At 67.5% G+C, this 19,426-nt stretch overlaps 6 protein-coding genes across 10 annotated transcripts; 1 reads left to right on the forward strand and 5 right to left on the reverse strand.

The window, feature by feature from the left end:
- Positions 1–598: 598 nt before the first annotated feature.
- On the reverse strand, positions 599–1,720 carry CDK2AP2 (cyclin dependent kinase 2 associated protein 2). Of its 3 annotated transcripts, none has more exons than XM_056353557.1 (4): positions 1,664–1,720; positions 1,139–1,239; positions 922–1,054; positions 599–803 (listed from the first exon to the last, which is right to left on the reverse strand). In XM_056353557.1, exons 2-4 carry the CDS (start codon positions 1,151–1,153, stop codon positions 736–738), a joined length of 216 nt encoding a protein of 71 aa, XP_056209532.1. In that variant the 5' UTR covers positions 1,154–1,239; positions 1,664–1,720; the 3' UTR covers positions 599–735. The 3 variants fall into 3 exon arrangements, with proteins under 3 accessions (XP_056209532.1, XP_056209530.1, XP_056209531.1); XM_056353555.1 differs by having other exon boundaries at positions 1,345–1,678; XM_056353556.1 differs by having other exon boundaries at positions 1,329–1,678.
- An 87-nt stretch (positions 1,721–1,807) lies between these two features.
- On the reverse strand, positions 1,808–5,212 carry LOC130155817 (calcium-binding protein 2-like). Its single transcript, XM_056353537.1, has 8 exons — positions 4,549–5,212; positions 4,143–4,313; positions 3,900–4,061; positions 3,697–3,727; positions 3,416–3,550; positions 3,196–3,305; positions 2,957–3,104; positions 1,808–2,881 (listed from the first exon to the last, which is right to left on the reverse strand). The coding sequence occupies exons 2-8, from the start codon at positions 4,182–4,184 to the stop codon at positions 2,856–2,858; spliced, it is 654 nt and encodes a 217-aa protein (XP_056209512.1). The 5' UTR covers positions 4,185–4,313; positions 4,549–5,212; the 3' UTR covers positions 1,808–2,855.
- A 93-nt stretch (positions 5,213–5,305) lies between these two features.
- NDUFV1 (NADH:ubiquinone oxidoreductase core subunit V1) lies at positions 5,306–7,703 on the forward strand. Its single transcript, XM_056353517.1, has 10 exons — positions 5,306–5,471; positions 5,555–5,637; positions 5,707–5,877; positions 5,950–6,133; positions 6,217–6,406; positions 6,569–6,781; positions 6,866–7,032; positions 7,103–7,184; positions 7,266–7,411; positions 7,500–7,703. The coding sequence occupies exons 1-10, from the start codon at positions 5,418–5,420 to the stop codon at positions 7,581–7,583; spliced, it is 1,374 nt and encodes a 457-aa protein (XP_056209492.1). The 5' UTR covers positions 5,306–5,417; the 3' UTR covers positions 7,584–7,703.
- Positions 7,704–8,119: 416 nt separating this feature from the next.
- Positions 8,120–9,529, reverse strand: NUDT8 (nudix hydrolase 8). The gene is given in 5 exon segments (XM_056353538.1): positions 8,120–8,552; positions 8,661–8,738; positions 9,096–9,228; positions 9,308–9,432; positions 9,434–9,529. Coding segments are annotated over 5 exon segments (648 nt in total). The 5' UTR covers positions 9,515–9,529; the 3' UTR covers positions 8,120–8,321.
- A 1,461-nt stretch (positions 9,530–10,990) lies between these two features.
- MTCH2 (mitochondrial carrier 2) lies at positions 10,991–14,715 on the reverse strand. The gene is made up of 13 exons (XM_056353528.1): positions 14,558–14,715; positions 14,389–14,473; positions 14,195–14,301; positions 14,017–14,043; positions 13,580–13,633; positions 13,414–13,471; positions 13,234–13,285; positions 13,087–13,146; positions 12,446–12,539; positions 12,208–12,255; positions 11,745–11,812; positions 11,334–11,409; positions 10,991–11,190 (listed from the first exon to the last, which is right to left on the reverse strand). The coding sequence occupies exons 1-13, from the start codon at positions 14,642–14,644 to the stop codon at positions 11,104–11,106; spliced, it is 903 nt and encodes a 300-aa protein (XP_056209503.1). The 5' UTR covers positions 14,645–14,715; the 3' UTR covers positions 10,991–11,103.
- A 236-nt stretch (positions 14,716–14,951) lies between these two features.
- On the reverse strand, positions 14,952–19,336 carry AGBL2 (AGBL carboxypeptidase 2). Of its 3 annotated transcripts, XM_056353482.1 has the most exons (12): positions 18,857–19,336; positions 18,449–18,625; positions 18,251–18,358; positions 18,016–18,166; positions 17,168–17,938; positions 16,926–17,088; positions 16,594–16,720; positions 16,388–16,485; positions 16,190–16,299; positions 16,047–16,113; positions 15,842–15,937; positions 14,952–15,699 (listed from the first exon to the last, which is right to left on the reverse strand). In XM_056353482.1, exons 1-12 carry the CDS (start codon positions 19,188–19,190, stop codon positions 15,289–15,291), a joined length of 2,613 nt encoding a protein of 870 aa, XP_056209457.1. In that variant the 5' UTR covers positions 19,191–19,336; the 3' UTR covers positions 14,952–15,288. The 3 variants fall into 3 exon arrangements, with proteins under 3 accessions (XP_056209457.1, XP_056209456.1, XP_056209455.1); XM_056353481.1 differs by having other exon boundaries at positions 15,842–15,934; positions 16,388–16,720; XM_056353480.1 differs by having other exon boundaries at positions 16,388–16,720.
- Positions 19,337–19,426: the final 90 nt, after the last annotated feature.

Raw genomic sequence — 19,426 nt, forward strand, 5'->3', positions numbered from 1 at the left:
TCGGCTCGACCCAGCTCCGCTCGGCACGGTTCGGCCCCGCTCGGCACGATTCGGCCCCGCTCGGCCCCCCGACCCGCCCCGCTGCCATGGCAACGCACCCCCCCGCCCGCCCGGTCCCGCCGCTGCCCCCCGCCCGCCGCGCCCCGGCCCCGCCGAACCTGCGCGGCTCCGAACCGGCCCCTCGCCTCGTGACATCACAGCCCGTTCCCACGGAGACGGCCGTGACGTAGGGAGGGGGGGCGCGTGACGTCAGAGACGGAAAGGCGGCGAGCGCCGCTGCACGGGCACTCCGCGTGTGTCGCCACCGGCGCCCCGCCAGCACAGGGACCGACCCTGCGGGCCGTAACGCCGGCACCGCCGGCCCCGAAAGGGGGAGAATTTATACAAAAAAGCCTTTTTTCAAGTGCTAGAAGAGGGGCTGGCACATTCCTGCACCTCCCGGCCCAGGCACAGCTCCCAGACATCACCCCCCTCCCACCCCGAGCCAGCTCAGCCCTTCCCCGGTCACCGGCCACAGCCCCCGGGGCACTGACAACCCCCCCGCGGGGCACTGACACCCCCCACCCCACCCCCCGCGGGGATGCAGCGCAAGGCAGACTCCCAACCATGTCCTTTATTTATAAAAACACGCATTTATAAAGAGCGGAGAGCACGGGCAGCACGGCAGCCCCCCCCCCGCCGCCAGCGGGGCAGGGCCACCGGGGGTCCCGGGGGGGTCCCGGGTGACAGCAGCTGTTACGTGCGAGCGTTCCGCTCTGTCTCTGCCAGGCACTCCCTGACCAGCGCCCGGGCGTGGATGATACCTGCGGGAAGAAGCAGACAGACACCCCCCTCCATCAGCCCCCAACCCACCCTCCGTGGGGCAAGGGACCCCCGGGCACGCAGGACCGGGGTCCAGCCCTTCCCCCGCCGCCCTCGTACCCCGCTTCAGCCGCTCCATGGCACTCTTGCTGCCGGCGTAGGTGGGCCGGATCTCCTTCCCCATCTCCTCGATGACGGAGAGCAGGTCGGTGTAGGTGCTCTGCGAGCCCTGAGCCCCGGGGGGCTTCATCGCCTGCGGGGGGGGGCGCACAGGGAGGGGCTGAGGGCCGCCCCCACCGCCCCCGGGCCCGCCGCCCGCAGCCGCCCCGCGCCTCACCTGCACGTAGCCCATGGACGGCGGCCCGAAGTCATTGAAGAGCGGCCGGAAAGGGGCGGCGCCGCCGGGGACGGAGCCGGAGGGCGACGGGACGCTCGTGGCTGCGAGAAGGGGAGGGTTACCGGCTGCGCACCCCCCCCGCCCCAGGCCCCTCACCCGGCCCCAGCCCCCCCAGGTCCCCCGCCGTTACCGGGGGGTGCGCTCACCGGCGGGCGGCGCCCCAGGCCCCGGCGGGGCGGGGCTGGCGCTGGCGGCTCCGGGGGTAGCGGGGGCGGGAGCGATGGGCTTGTAGGACATCCCCGACGGCCGCCCGCCGCTCCCGGTTCCCTGGAGAGCGGCCGGGGGGTCGGTAAGCGGCCCCCCGCGCTCCCCCCACCGGCTGTACCGCCGCTTCCCTTCGCTCCTCAGCTCCGCCCAAGCCCCGCACACCCGACGCGACCCGGGAGAGCGGAGCGGCGGCGGCCCCCGGCACGGTCCGGTTGGACGGGGCCCACCGCGGCCTTGCCTGACCCGGCCTCCCCTCACCGGCACCGCCGCTCGCCCTGATGACGCCTGCGCGCGACGCCGCCCTGACGTCACCGCGCCGCCGCGCGCCCTCGCCCCGCCTGCCGGTCACCCTGGAGACACGCGGCGTCCGCCCCGCCCCTTCCCCCCCCACCCCCCGCCTCCATCCCCTGAGGTGCCGAGGAGAGCCCCGGGCCCCACGGCCGGTACCGGGCCTCCGCTGGGGCAGGGACCCCCCGTGCCGCCCGCACAGCCCCGGGCCAGGTAGGGGGGGGGGGCGGGCTCCCGGGCAGGGCCTACCGGGACCGGTGTGGGGGGAGCGCCCCCCGGCGCGACCCTGACCTCCGGGCCTCAGCCCTTACTGCACCCGGGGGTACCTGGGACACCTCAGCGGTGGAGGGATGAAAATCTAATTAAGCCTAAGATAAAGACACATTAAAGTCCGTAGAGCGAAGAGTTTAATTTCAAAAGAGCAAAAACCCCACAGCCTATGCCCGGGGCGGGGAGTGGGCCCGGCTGCCGTTTTATTCCCGCTTTGACCCCTCGAGGGCAGCCAGGCTGGGCACCAAAGCCCCGAGGCACCTCCCCTGCACCGGGGGCCCGAAGGAGCATCCTGGGGCCCCACCGGCCCTGAGAGCATTGGGGTGCCCAGCAGGACAGAGCAGGGCCGGGGGCAGCTCTGAGGCCTGGCTGCGATAATGGGGGCGGGCGGTGGGGTGGCTGCAGGCTCAGCCCTATATCATGGTTGGAGGGAGCGGGGGTGACGCAAAGGGCTTGGCTTCGGGTACAGGGCACAGAGCGAAGGCAGGAGGGATGAGCCAGCAGGGCTGGGGTGCAGCCGGGGGAGAGGGAACCGACACGTTTGGCTTTTGGGGTGAGGTCAGGTTGGGAAGGGGGGACGTTGCGGGGCGGGGAGCAGGAAAGAACAAAGATCAGGGCGAGAGTGGCCGAAGCCCGGCCATCTGCACCAAAAAGCGGCCTGGCGTCAGCCCCAGCGCCCAGCACCGCGGTTGGACCTCAGCAGCCGGGCAGGCGTGCAGCCAAGGGTAAGGCTGAGCGCCTCCAGCGCTGAAGAAGTGAGGGCCTCGCCCCAGGCTCCAGCGCTGCGCTGCGCCGGCACAGCCCCAACCACAGCTGGGCATTCTTCTCCACGGCCCCCTCCTCTTCGTAAGGCACGGCAGGGGCTCGGGTCCCATGTTGGCACACGCTGCCCTCAGCGTGACATCATCCGCACAAACTCTGCCGGCAGGAAAATATGTGCAGAGCATCCCAAATATTACTAGGGGTGCTCCCGGCCCCCTCCCTGGCCCCTACCTTCGAAGTCCACCAGGCCATCCCCATTGAGATCCACGTCCTTGAGGATCTCATCCACCTCCCGGTAGTTGAGCTGCTGCCCCAGCAGCTTGCGCATGGCCTCCCGCAGCTCTGCCATGCTGATCTGCCCGTCTCCGTTGCTGTCGAACTGCAGGGCAAGTGCCCATCGGTGCCAGCCACCCTTGGTGTGCCGACAGCCTGCCCACACTTGGGCCATCCCCCTATCCCCATCCCCTCACCTCACGGAAGGCGTCACGCAGCTCCTTGATCCCAATCATGTCCGCTGTCTCCGCCAGCATCTTGGGGCCCATCAGCTCCACAAAATCATCAAAATCCACCTTGCCCCCAGCTGTGGCAGAAGCAGGGTATCACTGGGGGGGGGGAGGGGGGCAGAGATCACCGGGGCCAGGTCCGGCTGCCAGCAAGGTACAGGGCCCCCCCCCGCACCCTGCCACATACTGATCTGCTGGGACAGCTCGATGAGCTCCATCTCGGTGGGCATGTAGCCCATGGTCCGCATGCACTCGCCCAGGTCCTTGTAGCTGATGTACCCGTCACGGTCCTTGTCGAACTCCCGGAAGGCCTGCTTCAACTCTGGGGGGAGCGTGGCGTCACCACCGGCACCCCGGCACCACCACATGCCCCCACCACTCGCTCCCACCAGCCTGTCACCCTGATGCAGCCAGGGCAGCTCCCGACCAGGGGGAAGACCCCCAGTCCCAAGGAGGGCAGCACCTCACCTTCAATCTCTTCGGGCCGCAGCTCCCGGTCCTGGGGAAGAGAAAAGGAAAAGAGTCAAAGGAGGGGTCCTTCTCCCATGGATCCCCCCAGAGATCCTGCCTTAAATCCCCTGCCGGCCGGCAAGCGGCCACAGGGTGCAGCCAGTGGCGTGGCGCCCGGTGCAGCGGGCACGCGTGGTGTGTGGGAGGGGGCGGCCACGTACCCGCTGGGTGATGGCGATGCTCTGCCGCAGGAAGATGCAGGCTGGCCCCACCAGCCCCTGCAGCACCGAGTAGTTCTGCAGCGGAGGAGACTGTGCCGCCTCCGCTGCCTCCTCGGGGTCCCCGGTGCCAGGGGCCAGGGAGCCGGAGCGCGGTTTCCCATCCTGAGGGCAGAGCGGGCATCAGCGGCGAAGGCGGGGGAGCCCCCCTGCTGGCCACCCAGGGCAGGCATGGGCCAGTCTTACCTTGGGGAGCCTCCGCTCAGGGGTCTTGGTGCAGTTGCCCATGGCTGGGGGCTGCCCCCACGCCGCAGGGCATGCCTGGCCCCGGGGGGCCAGCTGGCGCAGTCCTGGGCACTGCCACCCCGCCGGGGCAAGCTGGGGCCAGGGCCGGGGCGGGTGTGATAGTGGCCGTGGCTGCGCGGGGATTTGAGGTTTTTATGGAATATCTGGGGATATGCAGGGCAGGCGGGGGGGGGTGCCGCGCCCGCGCATAATCCCCCGGATTATTCCCCGCTTGGCCGCCCTGCTCCAGATGTGGGGAGCCGCCCAGCTGTTCCCCAGCCCCCCAGCCTCCCCGCGGGGGCACTCAGGGTCCCCCAGCACCCGCCAGCCCTGCTATGACCCGGCCCTCTGCTCCACTGCCGGTTACCTGCTGGAAAGCCAGGGGCAGCTGGGACCCCGGCTCCTCGGCAGCCCGCCGATGCTCCGTGGGGGGCACACCGCCATGGCTCAGCCGCCCTTGGCTCCCCAGGGTGCCGGTATTGCTGGGACCCCCCCTGCCCCACGAGCTGCGGGGTCAGGTGGAGGCGGCGGCGGCCTCCCCGCTTACTGGGGCCGTGGGGGCAGAGGATGCCCCGGCAGGTGGGGGGCGCAGGGCTGCCGGTGCCCCGCCGCTGGGGCCCACGGAAGAGGAAGAACATGCTGCCTCCCACCCTGTCCCACTGCTCGCCACCAGCCCTCACTCCCTCTCCGCACCCCCAGGGGCAGGCGGGAGGGAAACCGGATCCGCGCCCGTCCCTCCGTCCCTCCGGCCCTGCTCCCTCGCCGGGACGAGGCCACCGACAGAGGTAAGGTGGCCCCAAACCAGGGGGCAGCTGGGGGGCGAGCGGGACCCGCCACGGGGCTGGGGCTGGGCAGCACGACGCGGCCCCCCGGGGTGCCGGGGGGGGGGTGGTGGTGGCAGCGGGGCGCCCCGGGGGGCACCGGGGGGGGGCGGGCGGGGGCCTCCGGTTTCAGCTCCCGAAACCCGACCCGGGACGGGGCCCGAGGCACGTGGCAGCGCGGAGCCATCCTGGCCACGCCCCCTGTCCGTGTGGCCACGCCTCTTTGTCAAGTGCGACCACGCCTCCGCGTCTAGCCACGCCCCCGGGAGTGGCCCTGCCCCGCTCGCTGACGTCACCGCTGCGCCGGGTGCCGGCGCTCGCCGCGGACGTCACCGCCGGTGCGCCGCTCGCGGGGGGCGCCTGAAGGTGACGGTGGGTCCCGGTAACCGGTGCTGGTGCCGCTGCCCGCCCCGCCATGGCCGCCCGGCAGCTGCTGGCGCTGCGGCGCTTGCCCGCCGCCTCCTTCTCGGTGAGCGGGGACGGGGGAGGGCGCGCCGGGGCGGGGCCCGCCGGCCCTGGTGCTCCCGGCGCTGAGTGCGTGTGTCCCCGCAGACGGCGCCCAAGAAGACGCAGTTCGGGTCGCTACGGGACGAGGACCGGATCTTCACCAACCTCTACGGGCGGCACGACTGGCGGTGAGTGGCGGGGTCGGGGGGTGGCCCGTTGCCACCAGCTCGGTGCCACCGGCCGTGCCGTGCCCGCAGGCTGCAGGGCGCCCTGCGCCGCGGCGACTGGTACAAGACGAAGGAGATCCTGCTCAAGGGGGTGGACTGGATCCTCGGCGAGATCAAGGCCTCGGGGCTGCGGGGCCGCGGCGGCGCCGGTTTCCCCACCGGCCTCAAGTGGAGCTTCATGAACAAGCCCCCGGACGGCAGGTGAGACCGGGACTGGCCCCGTCACCCCCCCGCGGGGAGCCTGGCCCTGACGGCACCCGCATCCCCCTCCAGACCCAAATACCTGGTGGTGAACGCAGACGAGGGGGAGCCGGGCACCTGTAAGGACCGGGAGATCATGCGCCATGACCCCCACAAGCTGGTGGAGGGCTGCCTGGTGGCGGGGCGTGCCATGGGCGCCCGCGCTGCCTACATCTACATCCGCGGCGAGTTCTACAACGAGGCCTCCAACCTGCAGGTGAGCGGCGGATGGGGGCGAGGGGGCCCCAGCCAGCAGGGGAAGGGGGCTGCCCCAGACCCACTGGTCCTTGCCCGCTGCAGGTGGCCATCCGGGAGGCGTACGAGGCTGGGCTGCTGGGGCGGGACGCCTGTGGCTCGGGATATACCTTCGATGTCTTCGTGGTGAGGGGTGCCGGAGCCTACATCTGTGGGGAGGAGACGGCGCTGATCGAGTCCATTGAGGGCAAGCAGGGCAAGCCACGCCTGAAGCCCCCTTTTCCCGCCGACGTGGGTACGTTCCCGGCCCTCCCTGCTTTGCTTCTGTGGCTCTTGGCAGCATGAGCCATTTCCAGGCACTGCTGGAGAGTGGGATAAAATGGCAGCGACCGGACAAAACCAGTCGTCCCCAAGCCACCGTCCTGCTGCAGCCGTTGAGAGCTCCCACCACTTCCAGGTGTCTTTGGCTGCCCCACCACGGTGGCCAACGTGGAGACGGTGGCTGTGTCCCCCACCATCTGCCGGCGGGGTGGTGCCTGGTTTGCCAGCTTCGGGCGGGAGCGCAACTCAGGGACAAAACTCTTCAACATCTCGGGTCACGTCAACAACCCCTGCACTGTGGAGGAGGAGATGTCAGTGCCGCTGAAGGAGCTCATTGAGAAACACGCCGGTAAGCACCATGGGCTGCCCTGCCGAGCCATGCTGGGGCCATGCTGGGCCCAGCTCAGCCCGCCCTGTCCCACCTCTCTGGCAGGGGGTGTCCGCGGGGGCTGGGACAACCTGCTGGCTGTCATCCCGGGGGGCTCCTCCACGCCGCTGCTGCCCAAGTCAGTGTGCGAGACTGTGCTGATGGACTTCGATTCCCTGGTGCAGGCGCAGAGCGGGCTCGGCACGGCTGCCGTCATTGTCATGGACAAATCGGTAAGGGACGGGCCCCCTCACCAGCCCCCCTGTGCCGTGGCAGGGCCCTCACCCTCCCTTCCCTCCCCAGACTGATGTCATTAAAGCCATCGCCCGCCTCATCGAGTTTTACAAGCACGAGAGCTGCGGGCAGTGCACCCCATGCCGAGAAGGTGAGCAGGGGGCCGGGGCGGGCAGGTGTGGGGCCTGGGGGGCCACACTGCAGGCCCCTCATGGCCTTCCCATCCCTGCAGGTGTTGACTGGATGAACAAGGTCATGGCGCGGTTTGTGCAGGGCAATGCACAGGTGGCCGAGATCGATGCGCTGTGGGAGATCAGCAAGCAGATCGAGGGCCACACCATCTGTGCCCTGGGCGACGGTGCAGCCTGGCCTGTGCAGGTGGGGCGTCTGGGGTGGGGAGCAGGGTCGGGGGGGGTTGTCAGCCTTTCCCCCCACCCCCTTAACCCATCTCCTTTGCTCTGTGCAGGGCCTCATCCGCCACTTCCGACCCGAGCTGGAGGAGAGGATGCGGCGCTATGGGGAGGCCAAAGCCCGAGCGGTGTCGGCGTAAGGAGGCGGTGGAGGGGCAGGGGCTGCCGGCAGTGGTGGCCCTGCCTGTTCCTACTGGGGGGGCTCCCTGGGCAACTTGTGGGTTCTGCTGAGGGATCCTCAATAAATGCTGTTGCGCTCACGGGCTCGCTTGGCTGGGAGGGGGGACAGGTGTAAGCTGCGGACATAACCTGGGAAGGGACCACTGGCAGGGCTTTGGTGTCCTGCCTCCCCTGGAGCAGGGTATCCCCAGGATCAGGGGGATCACGCAGCCAGGGTATGGATTTCCTCCCCACCCCCAAAGGGAGATCCTGGTTTTCCATGAGCTTCCATGGCCCCCGCTGGGCTGGGCCGGGGGGCAGAGGCAGCACTACACTGTTGGGGTAATACATGGCCCCCAGCCCATCCCTGGGGACACCATGCTCCCTGCCGTGGGGACACCAGGACAGCTCCTGCCTGTACCAGTGCTGCAGGGGACAGCTGTCGTGTCCCCCCAGCCCCCATAGTGTTGGCATCGAGGGCCAGCCATGCACTGTGACTCACAGATCATGGCACAAGTGGTTCCAAACATGGCTTTTTACTAAATCACAGTGTGTGACGCCAGCTGCAGGCAGGTGGAGCCTGGCAGGCAGCAGCACCCATGGGTGGAAGGGCTGGTTTCCTCACGGCACCCTCCTCCCACCCCATCCCGGTGTGCATGTCAAGGCCACCCCTAAAAATGCCCCCCCGGCACCTGAGGGCCACCTCGTTCCCTCTGGCGTCACGTCGAGGGGCTTCGTGCCGGCAGGTAGGTCTTCCTGCGGTAGCCATTGGGCAGCAGCAGCTCCAGCGTCAGCTCGGTGATGATGGCTGTCAGCCCCCAGACCTTGTGGGGGCCGTTGAGGAAGACAGGCAGGGTGTAGCCATAGCGGCCGGCGGTGCGGAAATGGGTGTAGCCCTGGTTCTCCTCCCGCAGCAGGTGAGCCAGGGGCAGGGTGAAGACCTCCTCCACCTGCCGGCACAGGTGACAGGGGGGTGGCCAGGGCCGGCTGCCACAGTGGCACCAGGGAACTGGGTGCTCAGCCTAGGCGGGGGCCGCAGCCAGTGCAGGGTCACCCACCTCATCGGGGTTGGGGGTTAATGTCCAGTCCTCCAAGGGCCCCAGGTTGGCCACAACGGGAGCCACCATCTGTCCCTGCTGGAAGGTGCATCCACAGGGGATGGGGGTGACAGTCACCCCTTCCCCAAAGTGTCACCCACGCACCTGGATCCCCTCTCCCCAGCCCCGGACACCCTGCGGCCCTACTGTGCATCTGTCACCCAACACCCCCTTGCCTGCTGCCACCCGTGTCCCTGTCATTCCATGAATCTGTCATTGTGTCCCCGCCAACCCCTGTGTCCCCATCACCCTGTGTCCCTGCTGCCACCCGCCCTTATGTTCACGTGCCCTTTGCCACCCCCACGTCCTTAGTGTCCCCACACACCTTGCAGCCCCAGCCCGGCGCCCTTGTCACCTCGCCCCCCCGCCCCGCCCCCCGCCCCCGGTGCCCTGTACCCGGTCGGGCAGCGGCCGCAGCTGCCCCCAGACGCTCGGTGCCGCCACCGCCACCCCCAGCTCCTCCCGCGTCTCCCGCAGCGCCGTGGCCACCGCGTCGCCGTCCGCCGGGTCGCGCCGCCCCCCGGGGAAGCTGCAAAAGGCCGGGGCAGGGAGGGCACGGGGGGGGTCGGCGTCGGCCCGGCCCCGGGCCCCGCTCCCGCCGCCGGTACCTGACGTCGCCGCTGTGGGGGCCGCCCAGGCGGCGGGAGCGGAGGGTGAAGAGCAGCGCGGGGCGGCCGCGCACCGAGCACAGCGGCACCAGCACGGCCGCCGCCGCCGCCGCCCCCCCCCCGCCGCCCGGCCGCCGCCGCCAGCCGCGCCCGGCACCGCCGCTCGCTCCCACCGCCCAGCAGCGCCGCTCCCGCCGCCTCCGCCATGGCGCCGCGGGCACCGGGGGGGGGCGGTGCCGGCCCGGGCCCGCCCCCTCCCGGGTGCTCCGGCCTCCCGGGGGGGCGTGCAACCGGCCACCCCGGTGGATAGCCTCGCCCCAGTGTGCAAGCGGCCCCCCATGTGCAACTGCCTCCCGGTGTACAACAGCCCTGCCGGGTGTGCAACCACTTCCCAGCGTACAACCCCCCTGCCAGGTGTGCAACCCAGCCGCGGGATGAAACCTCCTCCCGGTGTGCAACCCCTCCCAGTACGCAAACCCCTCACCAGGCGTGCAACAGCCCCAGGGTGTGCAACCACCCCCGCCAGCTGTGCAACATCCTCCCGGCGCGCAACTGCCTTGCCTGCTGTGCAACCCACCTCCAGCTCTGCACACACCCCCCTGGGCATGCAGCGGCCCTGGGTGTCCCACCCTCCCACTGGATGTGCAACAGACCCCACCGGCTGTGCAACGGCCCCCCCCCAGCTTTGCACAACACCCACCTGCAGCTTTACAATGCCCTGCCAGGTGTGCAGTCCTCTTGCTGGGTGTGCAACAACCCCTGCTGGGTGTGCAACCCACCCCCCCAGCTTTGAAATGCCCCTGCTGGGTGTGCAACAACCCCCACCAGATGTGCAACCCCCCTCCCAGCTTTGCACACACACAACTCCCACCACACGTGCAAGCCCCTCTCCAGCTGTGCAACCCTGTTCGGGAGTTCGCAACCCTCTGACGGGGTGTGCGCCCCCCCAGTGCCACTCCTGTGTTCCCTCACCCAGGGGTGCTGTGGTGGGAACCCCCCCCCAGCTCTGCTCCCACCACCGCAGCCTCAAGGAGGAATGAGGGAGGGGAAACTGAGGCGCATGAGCAGAGGCCTTTGGGCCCCACCACCACCCACGCCACTGCCCCACAATTATCCCCCAGCTGTTAAAGAGCAGCCCCCAGCCCCTGCGCAGGGTGGGGCAGCCCCTGGGGGAGCTGGGACCATCGCTGCCCAAGCACCTGTAACACTGGTACCACCGGTCTTAATAAATCAAGGGGGTTATTGGTAAGAGGGGGAAGGTTCTGGGCCCTGTTATCCTGCGGGGGAATTTCTTCCCTCAAAACAGCCTCGACTGGGTCCAAGGCTGGGAGAAGGCTCCCAGGGTGTAACCACAGGAGAGGGATTTCTGCCAGCGGATTTACTGGGAGCCTCAGCAATGCCAACACTTCCAGGCTATAGATAAGAGACAGGTGCTGGGTCCCTGCAAGGACGGGAGGGACATGACAGTGGCTCGTGGGACTGTCCCAGCACCCAGCCTGGCTGACTGTGCCTACGGGGGTCTGTGCGGGTGCTGAGCTGACAAGGGGTCAGAGAAATAAGGGGGAAGTAGGGAATCATAGGGACAGCACTCCGGTGGTTCAGTCAGGGAGGGAACACTGGAGATCGGCCAATCCCCTCCCCAGGAAACCCCCGGCCTCATGACAGACAATCAGACATCCAACCTTCACCTCTCAGCATTAAATGATTTTAAAAAACTGTATAGAAATCAACACGCTCTCAATTCTTTGCCTCCAGAGCCCCACTTTGGCTTCACAACTGCCCTCTCATCTCCAACTTCAGCGAAACCTCCTCTCCTCCCACACGTATCGCTTCCCTGCGGGCACCTTGCGGAAAAACAGGCTGTTCCCTCGGCTCATGTTGCCCTGGAAGGAGGAGACAATCACTGCTGGGTGAGTCAGGGCTGCCCCAATTCCCGGTGCAGCCCCCCCAGACCTCACGGGGCTCCCACCTGGCTCCTCTCCATGGCCAGGCAGCATCCCGGCGCTGCCCCGCTCCAGCCACTTACCTCCCTGTGCAGCTGGCTCCAGCAGTCCAGCCAGGAGGAGTAGGTGGGTGCGTAGGGGAAGAGGCCCCCAGCCAGCCTGGGAAAGGGAGAGGAGACCCACGGGAAATTATTTCCACCCAGGGCTGAGCCAGTAGGGAAGGAACCATCCCCCTCTGCAGCACCACGCTGGGCTGAACGCCAAAATGGCCCTTCCAAGGCCAGGCTCCCACCCCACACATCCCCCCCAAACCACAGTGCTACCGTCCAGGGATTAGCCCCACAGCAAGTTTAAAACATCTTTGCTATCTGGGAGCTTTGGAAAGGCAGTTTTGGCAGCTGATCCGGCATGGAGGGGCATGGCTGACACCCGGGCCAGCCCCACCAGGCGTGGGCTCGCCCTCGCTGCGGCATAGGAGATGGTGGCAGACTCACCCGCAGTTATTGACGGCCATCAGGTTGGAGACCAGCACGAAGGGGTAGGTCAGCATGCTGGCAAAGAACTGCAAGGGAGAGCAGGGCTGACTGGCAGCAGCACGTGGACCCCTAGGGATCTCCCCGCTTCACTCCACATGGCAGTAAGGAGCCCCAAAAGATCCCCAAGGACACCCCACAGAGGAAACCCTCTCCCACAGGCCCCATGTGGGGCTGGGCCAAGGCCGACAGCGTGAGCCCGTGGGTGCGCAGGGTCACAGAGCTCCTCCATGGAGCATTCCTTCCCCTGCCGGCCGATCCCTCCACAGCCCAGGGCTCTGCTCCCCCAGCGCAGCAGCCGCAGGACAGGCAGGATTATGGGAACTGTTTCCCAGGGGAAAGAGGATTCCGTTATGTCCTCCCTCCCCACAGGGAGACAGCATCACACACGTGTGTACCCCCCAGTCACATGGGCTGTACTCACTCCAGTGACTGCCTGTGAGTAGCTCTTCATCTCTGCCATGGTTGAGACCTGTAGGAAAGGGAAAGGCACCTTCATTCCCTACAGAGCTGTGTTGCCACCCCAAAACAGGGCTGTGGCCTCCCAGACTGTCCCTGGAGCCTCCCCCATCCCTCACTGCTGTCAACTCAACACCAGCCACGTCCCTGCACTGCCCCCAGCCTGCCCCAGGCCCCCCAAAAGCAGGGTGCCAAGCCCATACCCCATTCTCCAGCGCGTACGTGTTGATGAGGTAGGCCAGCATGTTGCAGAGCCAGAGTGAAAGGATGTCCCCGAGGAGCCGGGGGATGAGGCCGCTAAAAGAGAAAAGGCAGCAGGAATGTGAGCCTAGTGCAGCCTTGGATCCAGCCGCACGGAGGGAGAGCTGGGGAACAGCCAGTTTAGAACAGGAGGGAGCAGCAGTTCCCCCAGAAGCTGGGTGAAGGGGGAACTCCTGGCCCCAGGAGCAGGACTGTTCAGAGAGGACACGGACGCAGAGGGGAACTGTTGGAGGGACCCAAAACACCCCCCAGCCAGTGCTCCCGGGAAAAGGTTACTACACCTTTGCTCTGTTTTAATGTCCCCAGGTACTGGATGTCACCTGCACACCCCGGGGCTGGTGGCTACAAGGCAGGGGCTTGCCAGATCCACACCAGGAAGCCCCCCAGGGAGAGCAGAATAGGAAACTGTGCACCCCAGCAGCAGCTGAGGTCAGGGCGGAGTGCTTCTGGAACCCGGCAAGATGGGAGGGCAGAGCTGCAGCGCCGCAACTGGAGCGAGGAGCAACACCTGAGTGAGGCCCATGGATTTTGGGGAGACACCCCGCTGTGCCCCCCTCCCCAGGCCCCAATGGACGGCACTCACGCGAAGAAGCCCAGGATACCCTCTTCTCGGTAAATCGTGGCGAAGGCGCTTAGTGTCCCACTGGGCCGGGGAGGAAGAGGACAGTGCTGCAGTCAGAGGGGGCCCTGCGGGCAGGCAGCCCCCGCTGCGGCAGCCTCCGCCCCATACCTGTACTTGGTCTCCCGGCCGATGAACTGCACCATGCAGCGTAGGGTGATTACTGCAGGCAGAGACAGGCAGCGCGAGGGTCAGGGGGGTACAGGGATGCTCCAGAGGAACACAGGGGTGACACGCACCCGTTACTTGAGTCACTAGGCCCATGCACCAGCTACGGGGGAAGGCACCTACCATGAAAGGGGTGGGTGATGAGCGTGGCAGCAGAGCGAGCGACCATCTCTCGGGAGGTCTGAGGAGAAAAGGGCTGTCAGGGGGGGCTGGGTGACAGGGACACAGCAGACAGAGCACCCACCAGGGTTGTACCAAGCCCCTCTAACACCCTCCTCCTCCTCCTCACCTCCTTGAGAACCTGCTCCAGTGAGGACACGGGCTCCTTCTTGCTGGTGCCAGGCTGGAGACAGAAAGAGGCATCAGGCAGGGAACAGCCCCCCAAAAAGCACCACTCCTTCCCCACCACCTCTGAAAGGACCCACAGCCCCCCAGCATGGGCTCGGCAGCCCCTGGCCCTGCTGGAGCCCTTCTCCCTGGGAGCAGTGCTTGATGCCGGGCTGCCTCTGCCTGCAGCCAGGGCGCACACAGAAGGAGGGAGAGAGGGAGTGAGAAAAGGAGAGGGAGGGAGGCAGGCAGGTGGGCAGACAAAGGGAAGGAGTGGGAGTGAGAGAGGGAGGAAGGGAGCAAGAGAGATGGGGGAAGGAGGGGGAAAGGAGGGAGGGGTGGAAGGAGGGATCAAGAGGGAGACAGAGGATTCACTGGGGGAAGCAGCCTTGCACCTACCTCAGCCTGCTCGGCCTCCTGGTACCGCTGGGGATGGAAAGGGCAGGGTCAGCACAGCCGCGGGAGCCAGGGCAGGGACCCCCCCAAGGCCAAAGCGGCGAGACGCGGGGTCTCGGTGCCCCCAGCGCCGGCCGACACAGCCCTCCCGGGGCCGGCTGCGACGCGCCCCCCCAGGTACCTGCAGCACTTTGCTGTGCACCACAGTGCCGATGGCGCTGGAGCAGAGGCGGGGGGTGAGGCCTTTGAAGAGTCCCGCTCTTCCGTCAACCTTCACGATGTGCTTGGCTGGGGGGGCAGCGGGACCCCGTCACGCCACGCCAGACCCCCGCGGGGCGGGAGACACGGGCAGCCGCGCCGCCGCGGCAGACTCACCGTACGAGAAGAGGCCCGGCAGCTGGTAGACCTGGCGCCCGAAGACGTTCCTCCCCAGGGTGGGCGGCAGCGGCTCGTACCCCACCTGCGGCGGGGACAGGCTGCCTGCAGTCGCCGGTACCGGGCCCGGTGCGCCCCCCCAGCCCCCCCGTTACCGGCAACCCCTTACCTGCACCAGCACCTTCACGTACATGAGGGGCTGCGAGAGCACGGTCAGCCCCGAGCCCAGCAGCACCTGCGAGGCCGCGTCCGCCATGGTGCCGCCCCGGCGTCACGGCCCAGAAGGACACCACCGCCACCGTTTCCGCTTCCTCCCCCCGCTCCCGGTACTTCCGGCGCGGCCGCAGCCTGCTTCCGGGCGAGGGGGGAGCGGGGCGGGGGGGAGCGGGGGGGGGTGGGGGGAGCGTGGAGCGGCTCGCCGGGTCGTCATAGCAACGAGGTGGCGTCACCACGGCCAGCAGGCCTGAGGCGTCGCTATGGCAACGCGGCCTGCGGCACCCGCGGTGCCTGAGGCCTCGCCACAGCCTGCAGGCCTGAGGGGACATGGCAGGACCTGAGGGGGCAGGGCGTGAAGGGACATCATGGCGACAGGGCCTGAGGGACTGGGACCAGAGGGGACGCAGTGGCGATAGGCCTGAGAGTCTGGGGCCTAAAGGGACACTATGGCGATGGACCTGAGGGCATGGGGCCTGAAGGGATGTCATGGAGATAGGGCCTGAGTGGACGCCGTGGTGATGGGGCCTGCAGCACAACGGAGCCTGCAGGGCTGAGGTACCGTCATGGTGCCGGGGCCTGGGGCTGGGTGCCTCTGGGCAGGCTGGAGGCTGAGGAGGAGCCCCAGGGGAATGGCAGGATGAAAACTAGTGTCACCACACAGAGGCACAGCCACGGGTACAGCCTTTAATCCCGAGCACAGGCCCAGCAGCGGCGGGCAGCGGGCAGCGAGGCCGTGCTGTGGGTGGTGAGGTGGGAATGTGCCCTGTGCCTGCGGGCAGCAGCCACCTGCCCGCCCCGCTGCCCACCCCACCGCTTGGACAGCCCCAGTTTGGCTCCCAGGGCTGTATCCCGTGAGGAATCACTGGTGACACCAGGGTGGTGGGTGCTCAGCAGTGGCTGATGGCGCGACACTGCACTGGTGCCACTGTCCAGCTGAGATCCCCAGATGGCAGCACGGTGTCCAGCCCCCACTCCAGCTGTGCTGGGAACGGTTACAACAGAGCCAGCTCTGGGCTCCTCTCCCGCCGCACTGCCTCCCCTTGGGGTCCCGGGGAGAGCCAGCTGCCGGTGGGTCCTGGAGGGCCCTGGCCTGGCCTGGGGGTCACAGGAGAGGAGTTAGACCCACTTGGAGCTCCAGGAGTACTGGCACCAGGCTGGGACAGCACCAGGGACAAGGGTCCCTCCAGGACTGTCCCCTCTGGGACCAGGTGGACTGTCCTCACAAGTCCAGGCTCACCGGGATGTTGGCATGGTTCTGGTAGGCAGCGTTTGTCTGGTTCAAGGCATTCCTCGCTCTTCGGCTCCGCAGCTGCTTCCTCCTCTGTCGCTCCTGCTGCAGCGGATGGCAAAGCAATATAGGAACATCTGCACACTGTGACATCTTGCGCCTTCCCGGCGCTTCATCATGCCTGCCCTGAAAGCAGTGGCACCCAGGGACTCACCGGCTGTGCCGGGCCACAGAGGTGAGCCGGGGTCTCATCGGACACGGAGCTGTCAGAGCCGCTGGTGCTGTGTGAGGGAGACGACTGTCTGCAGCACCCGCTGGCACTGCCGGGCTCTGTGGGGCGGCGTGGCTGGGACGTACCTGGACTCAAGCTCTGAGGCGGAGACGTCACTCCAGCTGCCCCCAGAGCCCGGCTCATGGCCCAGCCGCTGCCTCAGCAGCGTGTCCACCTCTGACAGGCACTGCTGGAACTGCGGGTCAGAGCCAGCATCACCGTGGTTCCCTGCAGCACCAGGACCAGCCTGGGTGCTGTTGTTTGAGCCACAGCTGCTGACCCACCTTGGCGGGATCAGGGTCACAGAAGTCAAGCAGGGTGTCACAGAGGTGGTAGCCCAGCGACTTGAGGTCTTCGACAGTAAAGTGCGAGTTCCTTCCACCTGGAGGGAACAGGGCACAACGAAACAAGTGGCAGCTTCCCAACCTGGGGACCATGTGTCTGCCAACACACCTGGCACCATTACCCCTGGCCCATGGCAGCCCCTCACCCAGCGTGGAGCCACCGAAGGCTGCCTCCATGGTGTAGCTGTTGGAGACACCCATGCGCCACATGACCACCCTGCCCGTCCCTGCTTTGCTCTTCTGCACTTTAAACTTGCAGCTGGGGAAGGAGAACTGGGGCCAGCCCCGGAGTTGGCACAGTGCGGGCATGTGTCCCCCTTCCAAGCCCCACAGGGACACCACAGCAGCATGGGAAGTGGCACGGTGGCCACATTCCCTGCATCACCATCTGGTGTCACCATGAAGCTTGGCGAGGATGCCATTCCCCAGCTCTGAGACGCCATTCCTCAGCTCTGAGGATGGCTTCAGAGAATCCCACCTTGTCGGGGGCGTTTTTGCTCAGCATCAGGGGGAAGACGCGCTGGCACAGCCGTGGCCCAGCACCAGCCCTGCCACTGTCACAGCCATACATGAAGACATTGTTCTTCCGGCTGTGCCCATGGAAGTCGCAGTACAGCACCACCTCCCGCTCCGCCAGCACCCTGCGCACATCAGGATAAACCCACCAGCACCACCACAGGAACGGCATGGACCTGCCAGCTCCCCGCACCCCCACCTCACCTCTCAACCATGGCCCGAAGGTGCCACACGCTGGGGAATGAGCTGCGGAGCGCCGTCCTGTAAGCCCTGTTGGGATCGCGGCCTGCCAGGGAGCAGCGCGAGTTGCCCACCACCACCCCATCGGGGTTGAGCATGGGCACCACCTTGAAAATGAAGAGCCGGCGCAGGAGCTGCGCATCAGCGTGGGCACCAAGGAGGAAGTCGAGGCAGCCCTGCATGGCCCAGGAGCTGCCGCTCTCCCCGGGGTGTGCGCGGGCACTCAGCACCACCACCCGCTTGGCCGCCACACCGGCAGGGCTGGTGATGGTCAGCAGGTAGACGGTGTTACCGGCCAAGCTGCGGCACAGAGCCCGCACCGTGCAGTACTGTGAACGCATTGGGTCACTTGCCAGTGCCCGCAGGTAGCGCTGCAGGTCAGAGTAGGTGTAGGGGTAGGAGTGGGCAAAGAAGCAAGTGTCATCGTTGTGGGGGAAGCGCACTGTCCAGGAGAGGCAGAAGGTGGCCGGCTCCTCCCCGCCACCACCCCCCCGGTAGTAGCGGAGGTCAGTCCCGACGCGGCGCCAGCCGATGCCACGGCTCTGGGCATCCCGCTGGGAGTAGAGCAGCGGCCGCAAGCCCTCGCTGTAGAGGCTCTTGGGCTTTGCCAGGTTGGCGATGGTGAAGCGGTAGAGAGGGTCTTGCCGGGTGTTTTGGACGCGGAAGTAGAACCACTGGGTGTGCTTGCAGGTGTACAGGTCTGGCCGCAGTGTCAGCACGTACTCGTAGGGGCCCCTGTGCAGCAGGACAGGCCACACTCCAGCTCCCAGCCCTACTGCTGCCCGCCCCCAGGCCCCCAGACCCTCTCTTACACCTTGACAGCTTTCTGGAGGTTGCCGCTCTCAAAGCGGGATTCGAAGAGCAGTGTGGTGTCCTGGGGACCCTCCAAGGGGGCCGCTGGTGAGGAGAGGGGACCAGGGGCCCCCCCGACCCGGGCATGAGTGAAGCAGGAGCCTCGGGGTGCTGTGGGGGGAAGCCCAGAGGGACAGCGATAGGGGCCTGGGGAGACCAAGGGGGCACCCAGGGGTGCTGCCCCCTCCCCAGTACCTGGGTTGAAGTGGTAGACAACAGTGCCAGGCTCCTTGCTGGGGGTGGCTGGAGCCTGCTCAGGACCCACGGGCTGGCAGAAGGGCTCCGGTTCAGGGGGGACCCACTCTAGGGAGGGACAGAGACAGGCACTGTGGGCACCATGGGTGTCTGGCGCAGTGGCGAGGGGGGGGGGGGATGGCCGAAGCACTCCCTCACCGATGTGCTTGATCGTTTCCTCGATGACTTCGCACTCAACAGGCCAGTGGGGAGCCGGTAGGGGTCCCCGTGCCGAGGGAAGGGCAAAGAGAGCCCGCGGTTCCCCCAGGGACCCACGGCACCGCACTGAGGGGACCGGTGTGCCCTGGCGGGGGGTCTGCTCCAGCACCCCAGGGGCTGCAAGAGGACCAAGAGGGGCTGGGGGGCTGTGATGCACTCGTGGCAGAGCAGGAAGCCCGAGCTGTGAGGGTTGGGGTGGGGACACCCCCCCAAACCCACCCACTACCCCGAAGCAGGGAGAGGACCCAGCCACTGTGCTCTGCACGCCAGGAGGACACAGCTCTGAGCCCCAGGGCAGCACCAACTGCACTGCCGGGGGACTGTGGGCGGCAACGGGGTCTCACTCACGGCTCAGCTCCTGCCCAGGACCCCGCAGACAGCCAGGTTTGGTGCTGCCGGTGCCAGGCTCCTCGGAGGCGTGCTGCTCAGCAGAGCCCCCTGGGAACACCGGGCTCTTCTGCCCGCCCATCTTCTGGCCTTGGGGAGAGCGCAGCTGCAGCCCCGAGCTGGGGACATGAGGGGACGTGCCCCGGTGGCCAGGGCCCCTCCGCAGCCAAGGCTCACCTCGGAAGTAGCCGTAGTAGCGCAGGTGGCTGTACATGAAGCTGTCGTAGGGCTCGGGGACCAGCTCGCCACCGAACCCCCCCAGTCCCTCAACCCTGATCGCTGGGCTGGGCTGCATGGCTGTGAGAGCTCCCGCAACGGCCCAGCAAACCCTTCTCTGGTGACTAGGACGCGGTCGCTGAGCGACCAGCTAGCACTGGGGAGGGACAGGGCGGTCCCGAAGCCGGGAAAGGAGCCAAAGGGATTGCGTTATCCTGGCAGACACCCAGAGGAGCGGGGCCACAGAGGGCTCCCACGGCATCAGCCTGAGCCAGGGCCAACACGCACACCAGCCCTGAACTGCCCCTGGCCCCG

The sequence above is a fragment of the Falco biarmicus genome, chromosome 10 (genome assembly GCF_023638135.1).
Source record: "Falco biarmicus isolate bFalBia1 chromosome 10, bFalBia1.pri, whole genome shotgun sequence".
NCBI lineage: Eukaryota > Metazoa > Chordata > Aves > Falconiformes > Falconidae > Falco > Falco biarmicus.